The 20,453-nt window shown below is 37.1% G+C and overlaps 1 protein-coding gene across 4 annotated transcripts in view; it reads left to right on the forward strand.

Moving 5' to 3' along the window:
* Positions 1-20,453, forward strand: part of KHDRBS3 (KH RNA binding domain containing, signal transduction associated 3) — a 101,320-nt gene that overhangs the window by 16,716 nt on the left and 64,151 nt on the right. For all 4 annotated transcript variants that reach the window (XR_011324145.1, XM_069780109.1, XM_069780108.1 and 1 more), the window contains exon 2: positions 11,986-12,104. Coding sequence is in view for 3 of the 4 variants with exons in the window: in XM_069780109.1 (XP_069636210.1) it covers positions 11,986-12,104 (119 nt within the window). In the remaining variant the exon portion in view is untranslated. The remainder of the gene's footprint in view (positions 1-11,985; positions 12,105-20,453) is intronic.

Here is a 20,453-nt window from a genome sequence, read left to right on the forward strand (position 1 = left end):
GTAAACAAAGTTGCAGTCATGAAGTCTCAGGAATCTGAGCAATTTACATCAAAGGACCAGGAAAGTTGTAGTAGAATCAAGCTGAGATAATTATGAACAGTAGATTGAATCAACACAGATAAGCATAAAAGTTACTCCAGCATATACTGTTAATTCTTTTACAGGCTCCAAAGCAGTGATAGCACTCACTTTCCTAATTTACTTGATGTCCTGGTTTCAGTTGGGATAGAGTTAGTTGTCTTTGTAGGAGCTGGTATAGTGCTATGTTTTGAGTTTGGTATGAGAAGAATGTTGATAACACACTGATGTTTTCAGTTGTTGCTTAGTAATGTTTAGGCTAAGTCAAGGATTTTTCAGCTTCTCATGCCCAGCCAGCAAGAAGGCTGGAGGGGCACAAGAAGTTGGGAGGGGACACAGCCAGGACAGCTTGACCCAAACTGGCCAAAGGGGTATCCCAGACCATGGGACATCACATCTAGTATATAAACTGGGGGGAGTGGGGGCAGGGGGGATTGCTGCTTGGGGACTAACTGGATGTTGATCGGTGGGTGATGAGCAATTGCACTGTGCACCATTTGTATATTCCAATCCTTATTACTATTGTCATTTTACTAGTGTTAGTATTAGTTTCTTTTCTGTTCTATTAAACTGTTCTTATCTCAACCCACAAGTTTTATTGCTTTTCCTGATTTTTCTCCCCCATCCCACTGTGGAGGGGGGAGTGAGCAGCTGCATGGTGCTTCGTTGCTGGCTGGGGTTAAACCATGACACTTGACCAGTTCAGTGTCACGGAACGTGTAGATGTTTTTCTCAATTTCTGTAGTAAGAGCAAGATTACACTTGTTAGTAATGGTTATGTTGGATCTAGTCGGTATGAGTTTTCTAAGTCCTAACAGTGTCTGGTACTAACTCTGAGTTTCACTGGATTAAATCTAAGAATTTAGACACATTACAGGTACTTGTGATAGCCTCATCTCTGTTCCTTTCCCTAACACTGTGTGAAATATGAACAATGACAAGTTTTTATCAGACAGAAAAAAGACAGCATGGTGTTCTGGGAAGCAGTGGGAAGAGATGTGTATGCTTTCAGCCATGCAGAGCAGAGTAATGGTGGGGCTATAGAGAGGGGAAACAATGGACTGCTGTACACTGGCTCTGTCTGAATCTGTTTCTCTGGGCTATTTGAGCATATATAATCCTATGATGCAACATGAATTTCTGGCACTCTTTCAGGTAACAAATCATAGCTTTCTGGGCTACAATATTTCATGAGAAATAAGTCTTGGGATGGGGGCAGAATTTGCTAGAACTAGTATTTTTTTAAAATACCAAAGATGGAACAAATCTTTTCTTTCAAAAAATCCTTACAAAAATCTTCTGCAAAACAGTAGAAATCAAACAAGCTAAAACTTGCATCAGTGCTGAGTAGAGAGGAAGGATCACAACTTTCACAGCACTGGCAATGCTGTTCTAGTGCAGCCCAGGAGGATGGTGGCCTTTGCAAGTATATGTTCCTGGGTGCTGTCCAGCTTGTTAGGGCTCCCAGGTCCTCTTCTGCAAAGCTGTTTTAGTTGTTTGGTTGCCAGTCTGTTCTTGTGCATAGGGTTATTCCTCCACAGGTACAGGATTTTACACTTCCCTTTCAACTTTGTGAGATTTGTCTGCTCATTTCTTCAGCTTTTAAAGGTAGTTCTGATGTCATTGAAACCCTCTGGTGTTTGAATCACTTCTCTCAGTTTTCTATTATCTGTAAACTTGCTGAAGCTGCACTCTGTCCCATCATCCAGGTTATTGATGATATTAAACAGTATTGACCCTTGGAGCACACCACTAGTGTCTGGCCCCCAGCTGGACTGGTTGTGATGCCAACCCTTTGAGCCAGACATGTCAGTTTTTTAGTCCACCTCACTGTCCATTTCTCTAGCCTGTACCTCATCAGTTTACACGAGGATGGTGTCAAAAGCCCTGCTACAGATGAGGTGGACAACATCAGTTGCTTTTGTCTCATCTGTGGAGGTGCTTGTATTGGTGAAGGCGCTCTGTTTGGTATGGTGTGACTTCCCTGTCATAAAAATCCATGCAGACTACTCACCTTGTCCTTCATATGTTTGGAAATGGTTTTCCAGGGCTGTTTACTGCATCACCTTCCAAGGGATCAAGGTGATTCTTACCAACCTGTTGTTCTCCAGATCTTCCTCCTTGCTCTTGATGATAGGACTGATACTTGTTTTGCTTCAGTCATCAAGAATGTTTCCTGATGACCATGACCTTTCAAAAACAGTAGCTTGTCAATAATATCAGCCAGCTCCCTCAGCACTTGTGGATGTTTCCTAAAATTTCTGGTTTAGTGATGATTTCAAGTGAATTGTGACTTACAGGTATGAATTGTGTTTTACTAGGATTTTTCAATAGGGTGTGACACCTTACTGAATTAAGAATCTCCAGAGTGTGAGGCTGTACCCTGGCCTTTCATCAGTTGGGATGGAGGGTACTAGTAAAGCTCTGGAGTTGCTCAAAATGGTTGTTAGAGAAGTAAGGAAAGATAAGACTACTTTGTCTTGCTGATAGCTACATAAATACTGCATAATGCTAGGTAAACAGTTGTATACTTATTTATATAACTATCAATTATATAAAATATGGGGATGGAAGATACCCTACTAAGATGTTTTGGTAGTGTAGGTATATTCCAGTATTACATGTGATTTGTTTGAATCTGGCAGATTCTGAGACTACACTGTCTCTGCCAGTGCCCTAAAGCTTGAAGTGTGGTCTTTAATAGTGCTCAAGTCTGTCTACTTTAGGGTTCAATAACTGGATGTGCTATGGGCTAGTGTTTCAACTTGGCAATAGTTTAAAATGTGATATATGCATATTAAGAGCTGCAGGTTGTATCCATTTTTCAAATGATATGAATTGTGCTGCTTCTTGTGAAAGTTGTCAAAGGAATCACAGAATGTTTGAGTAGTGCTATGTACATAATAAAGGATATAGACCCTTCTTGATGACTCACCAAGATGACAAGTTAGATCTTGTGTAGGGGCTACCTGATCATGTTCATACATATAAATGAAAAACATGGAACAGCTTTTTGTAAGGGCTCTTGATACAAAATACTAACTTCATTTTTGTCTAAGCACTATGCCTCAAGTAGTACAAGATCTGTATGTTGGATCCCCTTCTGAAATAAAAAGTAATGGCTTTACATTTGAAATCTACATCCAAAGTAGCTTTATATCCATACTGCCAGTTGTCATGTTTACACATGCTGCTTTTTTGAGGGAACTACTTTAGGCTCATGTCTAAAACTCCATAAGAAATGTCTTCTAAACATAAAGATCATTTAATACGAACTCCTCCATTTTGTTCCTACCATACTGTTACAGTTTAAGCCCAGCTGGTAACAAAGCACCATGCAGCTGCTTGCTCACTCCTCCTCCCCGGCCATGGTGGGACGAGGAGAGAATATAAAGAAAAGCTTGTGGGTCAAGACAAGGACAGGGAGGGATCACTCACCAGTTATGGTCACGGGCAAAAGACAGGCTCAACTTCAGGAAGAAACAAAACCAATTTAATTTACTACCAATCAAATCAAAACAAGGATGGTAAGTAAACCCCAAACCCTAGAACACCTCCCCCACACCCCTCCCTCCTTCCCAGGTTCAACTCCACTCCCAGTTCTCTTGATCTCCTGCTGGTGGCATGGGGGGACAGGGAATGGGGGTTGGGGTCAGCTCACCACACATTGTTTCTGCTGCTCCTTCCTCCTCAGGGGGAGGACTCCTCATGCTCTTCTGTTCCAGCATGGGGTCCCTCCCACAGGAGACAGTTCTCTGTGAATGTCTCCAATGTGAATCCTTCCCACAGGCTGCAGTTCTTCACAAATTGCTCTGGCCTGGGTCCTTTGCATGGGCTGCAGTCCTTCAGTCACAGACTGCTCCAGTGCAGGCTTTCCCATGGAGTCACAGCCATCTTGGGGGGCATCCCCTTGCTCTGGTGTGGGCTCCTTCATGGGCTGCAGGTGGACATCTGCTCCCCCTCTCTGCTCCATGGGCTGGGGGGGGGGACAGCCTGCCGCCTCACCACAGGCTGCGGGGGCATCCCTTCCTCCCCTGCTCCTCCTTCTGCACTGTCCTCGGTATCTGCAGAGATGTTCCTCTCACATTCCGATCCCCTCACTCACTGCAGGTTCCCCTTTTTAAATCTGTTCTCCCAGAGGCACTACCACCGTCACTGATGGGCTCAGTCTTGGCCAGTGGTGGGTCTGACTTGGAGCCGGGCAAGCTTCTAGCAGCTTCTCACAGGAGCCATCCCTGCAGCCCTTCCCCTCCTTCCAAAACCCTGCCATGCAAACCCAAAACAAACACACACCCTCTAAATAGTTTAGAGGGTGTCCAGAGCTTTGCCTTTGGGACTTTTGGGCCACTTGTGCTGGTCATATGGAAGCACAAAAAAGTACTTGCTGAAAGAGAATCGTATCATCTACAGGCTATTGCACAGTAGATATGGTAGGTAAAACCAAGACAGTAAGGATCCCTTTTCAGATGTGTTCTACTTATAGGAAAGCTCATAAGGTGCCTGAGGCTTTAAGAAATCTCTGAAGGTCCAGTTTCCTGCTCAAAGCAGGACAAAAGCCAATGTTCTTGCCAATATTTAGACAGCAAGGTTAGGTGTTCCTGAAGCGGGGGGAGGATGGCAGTCAAGTGTTTTTGTCCTGATAGGATGTAGCATCCCAGTTTGAAGTACTTGAGTGTAGGACATTGGGTACTGTTTTTCCACATGTTTAAGTTGCCTTTGGAATTTTTTTTATTTTTAAGCTTTGGAACAAATGAGTTGACGCCTTTGCAGTTAGTGGATTCCTAGCCTTGCTAATGTGAAAACATCCATGTTTAAAGAAAGCTGTCAAGAGTAGGTAAATCATACAGGAAATTTTAGCACTTTGTTATAAGTTCAGAAACTGTCTTCACAATAATATAGTAATTTTCAGTGGAGTAGAGTGGGTATATGGGACTGAAGCCTATGTTTACATCTTGTTTTTTCTGAGCAAGACTGACTGAACATCTGTTAATATTGTATATGTTACTTCTTTCAGTTTCTACTGTAGTACTTTCTACTTTATTGCTAATATTAATCAGTTTAAACAGATTTTAGTGGAGCATTTTTGATCTGAAGGTAATAGGTGTTCGGTTAGTTTTGAATTGCTTAAATAAAAAGGCCTATTCAAAATATTTGTCATACTGGTGACTGAAATGTATTTTCAGATCAGTGCTGACAGTAGTACGTAGACTGTAAAATAGAACTTAAAATGCTTGTGAATGCAATTTAAATAAAGATTGGTTTGAGTCCTTCAGTAGGGATATTATTACTAATCTGAGTACGCTGAATGTTGTAGACATCATTCTAGCATGAACCACTCATTTTATTGTAAATTCAAATTAGATTCCTTGTTGCTTCTACAAAACTAAGGTGGCATATGAAAGACAGTTATTCTGAACTCAACTAATGTAATAATGTGCATTTGTTGAAACAAATTCCTATGTTTCTTATGCACAGTTCATGCTCTTAATGTATTACATTTTATGCTAGTTCAGAATTAGGACCTACTGTGGAGGCTAAATTTGTGATTTAAAAAGGCGTTTTTGAAGTAACAAAATAATGGCTGAAGAGGATAGGTAGAGTTTTCTGAAGTTCATAGAGGAATGGGGATGGGTTCAGTAATAGAGCAGCTGCATTAAAAAATTGAAAATTTTACTGCATTTTTTACTAGACTCTTTTAGACCCACGCAGGATGGCTCTAGATATAGCCATTCCACATATATTTAACTCCTGTATTTTAAATTTTTGATGCTATTTTTGTTTGTTTGATTACTGTAGTTCTCTAATTTGCCTTTTTCATGAATATACACTAATTATTTGCTTTGGATATATCTTGTGGGTGGAAAAAGGGATATTTGTCCAAGCATTTAATTACATCAGAAATGTTTAGTTGCTGCTCTCTTAATTGTGGTGGTTTTTCTGGGGGATTAGGATGCTACATACAGTTCAAACTGAGGAATTCTGCATCTTCTGTGAATATATATACAGAGATAACTGCTTTAAAGCTAACTAGAGTATGCTAGATGTTTTAAGATACTCAAAAGCAGGAGGCTAAGTTTAGCTCTTCTGTTAAGTGCAAAAATTGGGAGGGTCGTCCAGCTTAATGCTTATTAAGAGGATAGGGTTAGTGAGTAGTAGGTCTTAGATGCTGCTTTCAGGAAATCTGTGGGATTTATTTCAGAAAGCCTTTTGAAATGTATTAAAGCCTTCGTGTGGTGATGCTAGTTCAAGTTCATGTTGTTGCAGTAATATTTTCAGCTGAAAAGACAAGAAATATTTGTTGGAGAGGTATTGTTTCAGATAACTTTTAATCACCTCATTAGTGGGGTGGGGACTAAAGGGGTCCAGTGTAAGTGATCTATATCTGAAGCACAGCTGAGACCATTTTATTATTATAATAATGAAATTAAGCTCTCATCAATGTCATCAAAATTAGAACTATGGAAGTTATGGAAGGACTGTGAGCATTAAATCAACATCCAGCATAGCAGACTTTCTATGACTTTGCTTCACTGCAAAAGTTCAAACTGCCAGTATTTTCAGAATAGATGTGCTTAAAATGTGCCTCCTGACAAAGTATGGGTTTTGCCACAATGAAAATTTTAAAATAAGAAACAGTATAGAATGTTGGAGAATTTTATTGATGGTGTAAAAGCAATGTTTTAGTCCCAAAGAATGTTTCAGAAGTACTGATACTTTGAACTGGAAGGACTGTAGAAAGTGTGAGGAAACTGAACTGATATTGTTCATGTTTTTTTTCCCTTAAGGAAAAACTAGTTTTGTTCTGAAATTCTGCTACAACTGACTTGGGGTCCCCCTCCTCCTCTGGAAGCTTGTCTCTTATCAAAGCTTGGGTGTGTTTGTTAAAGGAGATCTTTAAAATGCAAAATAATAAGCCAAAGTCTGTTTTTTTTTGTAGTACCATTGCTTTGATTTTTTTTCTAATGTGAAAACATAAAGAATCTTACTGTCAGACCAGATATCCATCTAGCTCAGTGTTGTATCTCCAGCAATGGTTAATAGCTGTGATTTTTTTTTTTTAGAAGTAAAAGGACAGGGAAAGTATATGAAGATACTTCCACAGCCTTCAACTTGACTTAAGAGTTTTCTGACTTGAAGATGGTGTGGTTTTTTCCAAGTCAACTATGAAATGTTGAGAATTTACTGAAATACTATTGTTATTGGGACATGTCTCAGTAGTTGTGTAACAAACTTATTTGGTTGACTTGGTCTAAATTTTGGTGTTTCTTTCTGTTAGCTATAAACTAATATAATTGAAATTATCCAAATAAAGCAAAATATATTGCTGCTGTTGCATAGTGTTAGTAATTTCCAAAACCACTTCAGAGTATTTCTTTCAGGCATTATTTAGGAGTATTTATAAAGGATAATAATATTCTTACATTATTTTCATTTTCAAAATTAATGTGGAAACTTTTTCTAGTGAAATTGCAGTGCAGTTCAGTCAACCCCCTGTTTTCTGAAGCCATGGTCATTTGGATGTCCTAGAATTAGAGCCTTGGATTCTTCACTTGTTCTTCCATCTGAAGTAAAAAAACCCAAAACATTAGTATGAAATGATTTGGATTTTACAAGGTACCTGATAAGACTTATGAATCCAAGGAAAAATAGTAGAATGGTTCTTAAGGATATGCAGACAAATCTACCTGGTTCTGGTTTCTCCTGATCTTGTGTTTTGGAAACATTGTATTATGGACAAATGCAATAAACATTTCTGTTTACTTTGAGTTTGACATTTGATCTTATATTGATTATATTGATTTACTACAGACAAATACAGAGCATCGCTTTGTTCTGCATTAAATGCAAGCATTTATATTGGCTTAGCAGAGGGAGCTGGAATCCTGGCTTGTAGTTCTGTCACAGGAAGATTAATTCTACCTAAAGATTAATGTGAAACAATTCTACTTTGTCATTATCTGATGTATCTAGCAACGTTATTTGGTGAATTAACTGAGGAGTAATCATTGCTTAGATCTCTCTGCTATGATTAAACATAAAGGAAAAAATCCATGCAGCTATTACTACATCCAGTTAAATTCCTGGACTGTTGCATTAGCTGCATCCTCAGTCTGAGAACATGGGATTTTAATCACTAGTTTTATGGGAAGCTTTAATCACATGTTTATTTACTATTTGTGATCTAGGAAATGTCATTGCTTCATATAGCTAAGAAGTACAGAATGTAATCTAAGGATTAGGAAAAGGCAAATCTTAATATCCGTTTGACCTTGAAAATCTGATTGGATTTCCTGTGTGATCTGGCACGATTTTTCCCTAATTATCTAAAGCTGGATGTATGTGAAGATAGATATTGAATGAGCTGTGCAGATATGGATAAAATTCTAATGCTTAACTATATTTCATATTCATCTTAGATTTGAGTGCAAAAAAAACCAAGAAAAGCCAGAAAAATCTGAGAAAACATGGTCTCAATGTAAGGTAAACTTTCGGTAATTCATTGGCCTTGACTTTGTTCATTCAAAATGAAAGTCTTATGGTAGCAGTGAATATGCATAAAGGCTTAAGTCAGTTTGATTACCTTTGGACAAAAATAGGAAAAACTTATTTTATTTTGTAGTGCTATGGCAATGGGCTGTGGCTGTTTATTAGAAGAAAAACAAGTCATTTGACTTTAAATCAAATGGGAAAATTGTGATCCATTTTTCTGAGAGTTGATTGGCAGCCTCTTATGGATTTCAGTAGCTTCTTCATCAAATGGAAAGTTGATTAAACAGCAAAAGTTAAAGAATAAAGAAATGGTGTTAAAATGGCTAATAAAATTATGTAACTATTTGGGGTAGGGAGACTAATCTTGAGTAACGAACAAATTTCTTTTAATATTTACTTCAGCTACTTCAAGTTGAGTGATTACTAGAGCAAGAAGGGAATATTCTTTCTATGACCTTTTAATTTATTTCATATTAACTAAATCAAAATACTCTAGGATTATGAATGAATCTGGCATTAATGAAGTTGTTGCAGTCAAGTCCTTCAAATACTGAATTCAAATAACTTATGTAAGCTAAAATATTTAGGTAATACATATAACAGTGTAGTGATCTCTTAAGGAATTATGCAGCTGGCTCGTCTGAGGAACGTTACTGAGACTGTTAGAACTCTGCTCTTAACTTGTCAAATACATTTTAACCTTGACAAGTCTGGGACATCTGAATGTTCCTGAAGCAAAACACTTCAGGTGTAATATTTCTTGGCAATTTCTAAGAAGGTCCTTAAACTATTGGTCATTCATAAACTTGTGGTTCTAATTTAAAATTCCTTACTACTTCTGGATATACAATTTTTGTTGTATTAAATTTTCAGGTGGGCAGGGTGATTGCAGTGTATGCCATACTGTGCAGTTGTGTACAACAGTATGACTCAACAGGAGAAAACTGATTTTTAGCTTTACCAGTTCATAAAAATATGGTGGGCTTTTTTAAAGGTATTTTTATTCTGTAAGTTTATATTACTTCAGGAAAAAGTCTTTCACTCTAACAGTAATTATAGCTACTGAAAACTTCTAAAGATCTTGTATCAATCTCATATCAATCTACCAGGAGTCTTCGGTGCACTGATCTGTTCCAAAATACTACAGCACAGTGCATTAATTTAATTTTTAATCTTGAATAGAGTTGAACTGTACTCTTCTGATTTTTCTGAACAACTTCTAGTCCTCAGATTTAAAGTCAATACTAAGTGAAGTCATGTTAGTTTTGTTGTAACTGCATTTGTTTGTCATAACAAAATGGATATATTTTTATTACAATTTTAATATTTGGTATTTCTTGGTATAAAATGTTGCTAAAGAACAGCATAATTCTGATCAGTTTTGAGCTTTGAGTTTTTATACTTTTAATAGTGTATACCAACAGCAGCATTAAAAATCAGTGTCATGTTTCTGTTTTCCACTTGTAAAACATACAGACCTCTAAGTATCTAGTCTTATTTTCCAAGAGAAATCAAAGAGCTTTATCATAACTGCCCTTGTAATATCAGGAAGCAGGGGTGTTAAAAGTGGTTTATTTGTGTGTGAGTGCTGTGATAGTACTACACTCCTAGTTTGAATGTGATATTCAGAAACTTTGATTTCTAAAAAGTACCATTCATTTACTTTGAGTGGGAACCTCATACCCTATAAAATTTCAGTCTTAATTTCATCTGAAAATGAATTTCAATGTAACTTTACATCTGTTCAATTGCCTATAATTCTCTAGTCCATAAAGTGGCAAGAACATGAGTTCCATTTTTACATGGATTCAGCTGTTAAAACATGTTCCTCAGTAGTTGTTGTTAGCCTGTGGGCTGAGGGGTGTGGAGTTTTTTCTGAGCATACTGCAACATAAAGGATACTTCAGAAGAAGGTTGCTTTGATAGGGCTCCTCCAGAATGTTCACATTACTAGAATCCATATGAATCAAAAACTTCCTAGGAACTTGCCAAGAAGGTTTGAAACTAGAGCTGAGGAAGGCTTTTCTTTCAAGAAGCTTTCGGGTAGTCTGAGGCTAGTTTGGCTTTCTTAGTTCTTCAGTCACTGAACACTAACTTGAATAAATGCAATTGTATTTATTTTCTGTTCTGTGCTAGTGAGGTGAAAACTTGCACGGAACACTGGAGTTTCAGTTATTGGGAAAGATGTTAGCATCTTCAGTTATTGTGGTAAATGGAAATGGACTGGTATTCATTAAACAAAGCTGCTAATGATGCAGGGATTTTTTTAGTAGTAAGAAATGTGTTCGTTTACTACTTCTGTTTTCCATCTCAAGTAATTTCAAACTAAATTGTCTTTTAAAGTGTACCTAAAGGATGCATTCTCCATCTATATTTTTGATTGGTTTCTTTGCACTCAAAAGTTCTTGTTACTGTCTCCTGTTGGCATAAGATCACATTCCCACTAAAGAAACTTCAAGGTCTTGATAAATGTCATTAACTTCCACTGGTTAAGTAGAGTAGAAGGGTATTTCTTGTGAAAATCTAACAAGATATTTGAAGATGATTGTGGAGGACAAATGCTAGAAATCCATAGAAGAACTTTTGTTGCACTTCTGAAATTGATTGGATTTTGGTATCTTCTGTGCTAACATGCTTAACACTGCAACCTGCAGCATGCTTGACCCAATCCAGCAAAGACTTCAAGCAGTGCTTGCTTTTTAGTCTCCTTGTATGCTCATCATGTTTCCCTGCCAATGAAATGAAATCTGCAATTTTTCATTAGCATACTGGAGAGTCAATATTCGGAGAGAATTGTAATGAAGAATCAGTTTTGTATGCATCTCTGGAATGAATAGAGTCATGCAGCCTGGGTTTGAACTTCTAAATCTCATTCCTAATTATGTCATCATTGGTATAACACTAATCTCGGATTTTTGGGTCTGATCTGTGTTCCTCAGTTACATTCCTGAAATTTCGAAAGATTGATTTGACATTTGCTCATGAGTGCATTGTAGACAACCACCATTAAAACTGTATGCTTTGTTTATAGCACAGAGGAATAAAACAGTCAAGTATTGAACTGTGTTGAAAGCTTTTGAATTTAAAAATGAATAAAAGTAACTAAGAATAGTTTTTACTGCTTGAGCCATATAAAATGTAAATGTATCCTAAATCTTAAGTTAAAAGCATTTAAAATGCTTGCAGTGCAAATTCAAGGTGCTGATATGAACATGAATATTAAAGCCTGGAAAAGCCAAACGTGGTTTACCCCATTGACGTATATAATGAATTATATGTATTAATTAGACAATGCCATAAGTATTTTGCCATACAGTATTAGTTTTAAAGTTTGAAATTTATACTGACTTTGAAGATTCTCAGCTTTTAGATTGTTGTATTAAACTGGGAAAATAACTAACTTTTTTCCTTTAACAGAAATTGAAAAATTCCAAAAAGGAGAAGGAAAGGAAGAAGAAAAGTATATTGATGTAGTCATCAATAAAAATATGAAGTTGGGACAAAAAGTTTTGATTCCAGTAAAACAATTCCCTAAGGTAAGCCCAATTTTCATACTTGACAAATCAAAGTGCTTATAAAAATATTCCACTAGTATCTTAGTTTTTTAACTGTTACATTTAAAACTGTTAACAATCTCCACCGTTGCTGTTCTGCAGCCTGTTCTATAGAAGTTCTAAGGTAGGAATGGTTCTTGTTGGGATAAACATGTAGGAGAGTGGTGCCAGTCACAAAAAATAGTATGTTGAGAACAAATAATAAATGTATCATATTTTCAGGATAGCAGGATCTTCCTCTTCAGAATATCAACAGGAATGAAATATATTTAAGTTGATTCTGATGCCAGGCTTTGAAACTTATTATATGTAGAAGTGCAGCTTAAAATGCAGCATTAAGGAACTCACTGTGTAAATTTTTTCTTGTCATCTTCTTATGCTTCAGCCATTGTTAGTCTTAAATTAGTTATATCTGCACTACTAAATTATGCAGTCTATTCTGGAGGGGCAGGGAATGTTTTGTTAATATCTTTGACCACCATGAATTCTTAACACTTCTTTACTGCCAAGTGTCCTGCACTAAAATATTGCTACCTGGAAGCATTTATTCAACATTCAGTAGGCTGTGGAACTTTATTCTTCTGGTCCCTTTTTAAAGTTTAAGGTTAATCTTACAAAAATCAGATTAGCATTTTTTAATTTGTTTGAAATGGCTTTTTCTTCCTACTAGAACCTTCAAGACTGCTTCTGTTTCTGCTCATGGAGGAAAGGAAATCTTTCACTCCTTCCTCCATTTCTTTAGGAAGACTTTTTCTAAATATTTTTTCTCACACTATCAGTGTCTTTCTCACAAGACTAGGCTGGATAACTTGCAGGGATTGCTTTACTGCTGCTCAAAGTTTCATGAAATGCTGCTTTGGCAAATTCAAGCCTGCATACCATTTACATGTGGACACCTCTTTGGAGCTCTGACTTAAGTCATCTTTATGACTGGGAAGAGCTATATACAAACATACAGGAACATGAAGATGGGAAGGTAAAAGGGAAAGCTTACATTGTCAGTGTTTGTAATCAGGATGTTTTTCTTATAGATATGGAGATGTAGATACTTCAGCTCAAGGGGAAGAAAGGCAAAGTGGGTATTAAAAGGGGAAAACAGTGGCTTTTGAAAGATGCTTTTTCTTTACGTAGTGTCAACTTTCTTTAAAGGACTGAACACTGAAATTCTTTTTTAGGATAGTAGGAAAGCTCTTGCCATCTTTTGAATGGGCAGGTATGCTTTGCTGTTTGCTCAGTAGTTCTGTTCCATGGAGACAGTCTTTGAGGTGGAATAAAGCCTGATATGTGCTATAGAAAGAAACCTGAATTTATATCCAGATAGAGCTTTGATGTAATCCTGTATGTCTGTTTAGACCACCAGGATCCAGGGGGCACAGAGTACAACTGCTGTACATAATAGACATGCCATGAGAGTTCCTGTGTCTCCATTAGGGCTTTCTCCACAGAAAGCAGAATACTAGTATCTCTACTCACACAGATCTCCCTTCTGCCAGAGTGAATAAAATCCTAGGTGTTTTCTATTTAAGAATATTTTTACCCCAATATAGGGGGGGCTCAATTTTTCTAAGAAATTTCCATTTTATTACATATAGATGGATATTTATGTTAAAGCTTACTCATTAAAGATTCTGTATAGTCAAAAGGACCTAAATTTCTCACTGTATAGGAGTAGCCTGGGAGGTGAGTATGAATTCAGACTTATGACAGATATTCTTGATCTCTGAAAAATACTCATCCTAAACCACAAGCAGTCACAGCAGTTTAGTATCACTTGTTTACTAGAACTGGGCTTGTGGTTTTATTTCTGAGGTCTAATAAATTTAAATACATTGTATGAAGTGACATAGCTTCAAGATGGCAAACTGAGAGCCTTATCCTGGCATACTCTAGTCTGCAGTGAGTGACATGAGTTTTGAATGCCTGTACACAGTGTAACAAAGTCTTTTTGCATCCTAATGTTTGCTCTAAAGGCTAATCCTCTTCCTGTTAGGTGTGTTCATAGGATGGCTCAAATTAGGGATGATTTGTCAAGCCTTTTGAGGTAAATATGGAATTACTCCAGTCATCTTGGCTTCACTGAGCGGGATTTAGAGTGCATGTGTTGTATATTCAGATTCTGCCGAACTTAAGCAGAAAGTATTATGTGGTGCTTATAAAACCTGAAATGATGCTTCATGTAAATGCTTTATGCCTCTATGCTGTTTGCTTCTGTGCATGTGTGCAGTTTCCTAGATCATTTTGCTTACAGGAGGAGTTAGTGCAAATATGTCATCTGTAGAAGGTGCGAAGTGATAGTTCCTCAGGAAAATGGTTAAAAGATCTGGTTCTGATATACGAGCAATTTTCTCCTTTCTACTGATCAGGGTTGGTGACAAATGCTTCAGAAGAATGAAACTTAAGACTTAAATATGGATTAAATCTGTGGAAAAAGTCTTCTGCATGTGAATATTGAATTTAGAGCAGTTCTCCTAGCAAGCTGGCATCTGTTTCTGTATGCCTGCAGTCCACACTAATGCTGTTAGCTATTGTGCAACATCCTGAACAAAAAGATACCTCCAGTCTTTCAGGAGATGTAGTCTTTTTGATGCTAGTGAACTGAGAATCTGCTGTTTGAAGCTGACCAAGTCACTACAATAATTGATAAATCTGTCAAACTAGCATTGGGGTACCAGTTTGGGTTGAATCTGGCAAACTTGGGTATCTAGAAAGTGGTGAGGAAAAGCTAGGTTTGCTTCAACTTTATGAATAGAATAGTGCTTCCCCAAATAAGTGATCCTGCTTTTAAACAGGATCAAAAAGGCAAGTTACTAAAGCTATTAAATCTTTAACAGGGTTTAATATCTGAAAATGAAACTAAGTACAAATATAAGTGATTCTGCTAGCAGAAACTATTCCATTGTTTATATTTGCCAGTGATGACTCTGGCAAGTAAAGATGCCTCTGCTGTTTGAGTATAAATAGGATTAATGAAATTTTTTTTGTGATAAATAAGGTCTCTGGACCAAAACAGCCCCACAGTGCACTACTCCCATTCAGACAGCTTACTAGACCTGACAGGGGGTTAACTAAGTTTCCTTTAAGTATTTCATTGCCCTTTCCCTCTTTAAAACTTCTCTCTAACTCTGACTCCTTGAATAAATCATAATAACCTTAACACGGGTCAGGCACTCCTAGCTCTGATCTGATCAGCCTGGCATTGTAATGCCTGCTCACATTACCTGTCCTGTCAGATACATTCTCACGGGCTTATAGCTGGGTCCTGTGCAAATTCAGCCTCATTACCTCTGACAGCCCTGGAAGGTGGCAGGTTAACTGCAGCAGAAAGCTATTCAACTGAAGTTCAGAGCAGCTGGATTTCTCTTGGAAAAGAATCTGGTAGACCTCAGATTCAAAAATAGGTATTTCACTTCTTTGAGCATCTTTGCTCTCCCTTGAAAAAACCTTACAAGTTTCTGGTCTTCCGCTTAGTGCGCAAACAGTTGAGTCTTTGTGGTTATGTGCTTAACTTGCCTCCTACCTAACAGCTCTTGGTTGCTTCTGTGGTGCTATATATTTATATCCTTTTGCTGGGACCTTTTGTCTTGCTCAAACCATGGCAGTGTTAACAGGCCTAATATCTCATGCTAGAGCTAGTTCACGTAATTTTTTTTTGGTCTGGACCTTGACAGAAGGTGATAGAATAACCAAGACAGCCTGAATTTTGTCTGCTTTATGAAATAATCTGTTAAGATAGTTAGTCCCAGGAGTTATGTTCAGTTTCTGCTTGAGGCTGGTTGTGCATTTGAATTAATTTCTTCATTTGTGTTCTCTACAGACTCCTGTACACATTAAAAAAAACCCTGATTTAATATGTTTTTATGGTGACAGTCTTGTTGAGTAAGAAGAAACCTTGTGGAAACTTCTCTATGGATTGTAGATCCAGTCAAGTCTTTTCAAAATCCAATTGTATACAGTCTTGTTATGAATTTTTCAGGTTGGTCCAGCTCTACAGATTGCTTTGAGAAGTCTGAATTGCTGTGATATGGAAATTAATCTGAGGTATTTAGGTGAGGCCTTGAATATGCTTTGGTAATGTTCTCTGCAGTCCTGTTGTAACTGGGACATGTGCTACAAGCAAGGATTAGGGAGGTCAGGGCTTTTATGCAACCTTATAGGAAAAGGGCCAACTTTTTGAGGTAGGATTCTGTTCTAAATCAAGTTACCTGTGGGTAGGAGTCCACATAGATGCTGTATGTCTAAACTGCAGTTAGTGGAATGAGATCCTGTCAGCTTAGGCAATGGAGTTCAGGGTGATTTAATGCACCTTGCTATTTGAGCATCTGAATTCCTCAACTGCGTCTAGGTCAAGTGTGAAATGTGACCCTTAAACCTGTACTTCTGTTGCATTTCATGCTTCAAAATCTTCAAACTTGTACAGCCTTAAAGACAGAAAAAGTGAGCTGGCCATGGAAGGTCATAATGTGGTTGTCTTGAAGGGAGTCTCTGTATCTATCCTAACACTACTATGAAATGCCAGCATGTGTGAAAGGTGTTTCATAGCTTAGATAGTATAAATGAGGCAGGAGCGTGTTATCCCCCTCCCACGCATTTAATGAATATGCATGGTGAAGTAGTATAGTCTCAAACCTGATTTTGCTTTGACAGTTTAGTGAGCTCAAGTGTTCTGAATTCAGAGAAGAAAAAGCTTCCATGGATGATAAATGGAATGATGTTGGTTTTTCCATGAGGTGGATCAAAACTATGGGAACAATTATTTCCGTTTTGTGACAGGCTACCATTTTAAAAATTGCTCATAGACCTACACTTAAAATACTGGGTAAATCTCAGAAGTCAGTAAGAAATGGTCTGTGGTGTGTTCTCTGAAGTGATACTTTAAATATAAATTCTCAAAAGTTACTGACTTATGGAACTGGTATCCATTTAAATCTTTTAGCTCAACATTTAAAGTGAAATTATCTATTTAAAAATGTAATTGTCAGTACAATATATCTGCAGTTGTTACATAAAGTCATGGAGAGATTAATATTTTAATCACATGCCTAGTTAGAAAACAATTTTTCATAATAGCTTAGCTCTAAGGATTTCTTAGAGTAGAAATAAGAAAATGTGGTTGTACAACCAGAAGTGACATGGAAGAACAAGCATTGAATATAATACCAGGGATAACTTTTGAGCAACTTTATAGTAACTGACCAAGCTTTCTGTTGTGAATAAATGTTTAAAGACCTATTACTGTGTTGTGTGAAGGAGAGAGTGGTTTGATGTGCTACAACATAGATGACTGAAGTATTTACCTTTCTGTAGAAACCTTATTTTCTTAAATGAGTAAGAGAAATCTTGACATCTTCCTGGTTTCAGATCACTGAAAGGGAAAGTGCTCTGAATCTAAAATTAACTATTTTTTTCTAGTCACCCTATCACAGAGGAACCATTGCAGAAAACTAATATGCCAAGAAAGCTGTCTATGGCTTTGATGACAATGGCTTACTTAGAGCTTTACAGGAAAGCATTTGGTCAAGTGTTTATACTTTCACTAAGCATTTTAAGCTGGATGAACCATTCTTAGCAGACTTGGCTTGGTGGGGATAAATAAGGATTACTTTTTCTATTATATCCCTCTTTCTGTAATATATACACTTAAAAATGCTGTAGCATTGGCATTAATTCGTCTTTTGCTGAAATTCATATAGTAGATCAAATGCTTATGAAGAGAATGTCTCACTTATATGTTCTTTGTATCTGTGTTTTCTCCAGAACTGTTTTCAGGGAATATTTTCATGCAGGGATCTGGTAAGGAAATAAATCTCTAGATAACTGATAAAGTTATACTTTGGTTTGGTGATTCTGAAGAAATGGGTGTTAAGCAGTGATGTCCATAATCTCCATTGTACTGTATCTGCAAAAATGCTTAAAATGAGGATTTATGAATATTTAGAGAAGAAACAATTTTCAAGCAAAAACCTGAATACTGATTAATTTTTTTCTGTTGGAATAGATTTTTTCCTATTAAAAATGTATTTTAAATTTGAGTTTTTTAGTTATACAGCACCTCAAGGTACTCTGTAAAAGGGAAACAAATACATGCTTTCAGCATAGTTAATCAATATTTGTGGGCTGGTAGACACCATGGCCAAGGGATAGGATCCCGTATCTGAGGAATTTGAGAAGCTGTTGCACTTCATGGTGTATCTTTACCCACAAACTAAACCGGTTGTGTAGATATAGGAGGATGTGCTTTCAGTGATCACAGGTTTTAGGAAGTAAGAACACGCCTTAAATCTTGCATCCTTTTGCTCAACCCAATGTATACCTGGTGATACTTTGTAATGATGTAAGACTACAGAGGGTGCCATTTATCACTCAACACTGAAGTGTTACTTGGCTTGAACTGTAGCTGAGGTAACAATTTTTCCTGTCTTCTCCAATTGTTGTCTACTAGGTCTGTTAATCTGAATCTTGATACTGTTTTTGCAAAGATGCCTTAAGTGTTTTGCTGTAATTTTGTTTGAGGTACCATATTTGGCATATCCTTCAGACCTGGTCTAGAAGCAACTTTGAGTTGTGAACTCTTCTGTTTTATGTACCATCATCCATAATATCCTGATTCTTACCTAAGACATCGGAAACTGTCTTAATGTAGGGACAACCCTTGATTTAACACGGGTGACTTATACAGTGTAGAATAACATTTATGGCTGGCTCTTCAGAGTTCAGTTATCCTGTAGAACTGTGAATATGGCAATAGATTCCAGAACAGCTTGCACTGGAAAGCAGTGTGACTGCTCTAATATAACGTCAAGGTGAAGCTAGTGAACTTGAAGACAATTTTGGGTGTTTACAACAGTTTGGATATGATCGTGCTGTTCTAGGGAGAAGAGTGAGTGAAGAGGGGAGTCTGGCATATCTGATTCTGAGCCAGAGCTAGTAAATGTGACTGATCTGACTTGTATAGAGCTCCTTATATGTTTTTATGTTACTATCCAGTGCCTCTAATTCAGAGATAGTTCATAAGCTTGAGCTCAATACTAGACCTGATTTTTTTTGTTCTTGTGCTCTTGGACAAATAAACTCTAAATGTGATACATGGGTAGCACCTATGAAACTTGTACATGAGCTATCTTGTGTAAGAGCTAACTTGGATCTGCCAGGCTTATTTGCTTCTGTTTCACCGGCATATAGACTGGGTTTGTTAATTTTGTAATGAAAACTTGTGTTACTGTGTGGAGGTTTTGTATCTTTAGGTCTAACTCCTACTCTTTGATTGCTGGGGATAGGGGTATATAAGTAATGATAGTAACTTAGTGACTGATACCTTTCCGAGTGTTTCTATATCTCTATGAAATATTCCAAAATAAACCTTTGCTGATCAGATGTTTCCAATTTGATGTAAAAAATAAACCAATAGTTCAAATGAAATCCAGTACCTGTTCAAAGTAAATAATCTATTTTCTACTGAAAGGATTTGTTCAATATCATAAATGGGTTTTATTTATGGAATAATCAACTGAAATGTTCAAAAGCTTTTTAGCTTGCTTATGTGGGAGCTTTGGGACTGCACTGTAAGCCATTTTTTAGTAACATTCAATGTATGTTGTGTTTTTAAGCTACATCTAGAGGTACTGTGCTTTCAAATCAGCAGAATATTTCAGACTTGCAGCACAGGTTTCTTATGCTTCAGACTTGTCAGATCTAATATTTGGAGCCTCGGTGCACAGAAAAGAATAGTTCAGTGGATCTCAGATACAGTTAATACATTTTCATGTTCATTAAATGTGTTGTTTAGAGCATGTCGTCTGTGCAGCTACTTGTATAGCTACCATAATGTCTAGCTTCAACACTAGAGATTTTTGGTTTTGAGAAGAGGATGAGTTTTGGTGGTATTAAAGTTTTGCAGGTCAAGTTTTAGATACATGCAACTTATTAAAGTATTTGGCTTTAAAATAAACAATACAGCTGGAGTAAACAAATGTGCTTTGGAACACCCAAGTCTTCTCTGAGCACTGAAGCCTTTTATTTGCTTTGATTATGTACAAAGTGGATTTCACTTTTGTAGCAGGTATGCACTTCCATTTGTTATGATTTGTAGTTTGTATTTTAATTGTCAGGTAGTTGTTTGATCCAGTTAGGAAGTGATATTCAGAGCTATGCATTGTTTAGTTAAATACATGCTTGCCTACTCCTAAATTGCAGTCAAAAATTGAGTAAAATTTTATCTGAATATTTTAACTAAGATTACTGCTAGAAATTTAGACTGTATCAGACTGCAGGTAGTCCACATTCTGAAATTTCAGCATACTTTACTGTAAATGGAAAATCTCATTTTAAATGTAT

This window comes from Haliaeetus albicilla, chromosome 3 (assembly GCF_947461875.1).
Source record: "Haliaeetus albicilla chromosome 3, bHalAlb1.1, whole genome shotgun sequence".
Lineage (NCBI taxonomy): Eukaryota > Metazoa > Chordata > Aves > Accipitriformes > Accipitridae > Haliaeetus > Haliaeetus albicilla.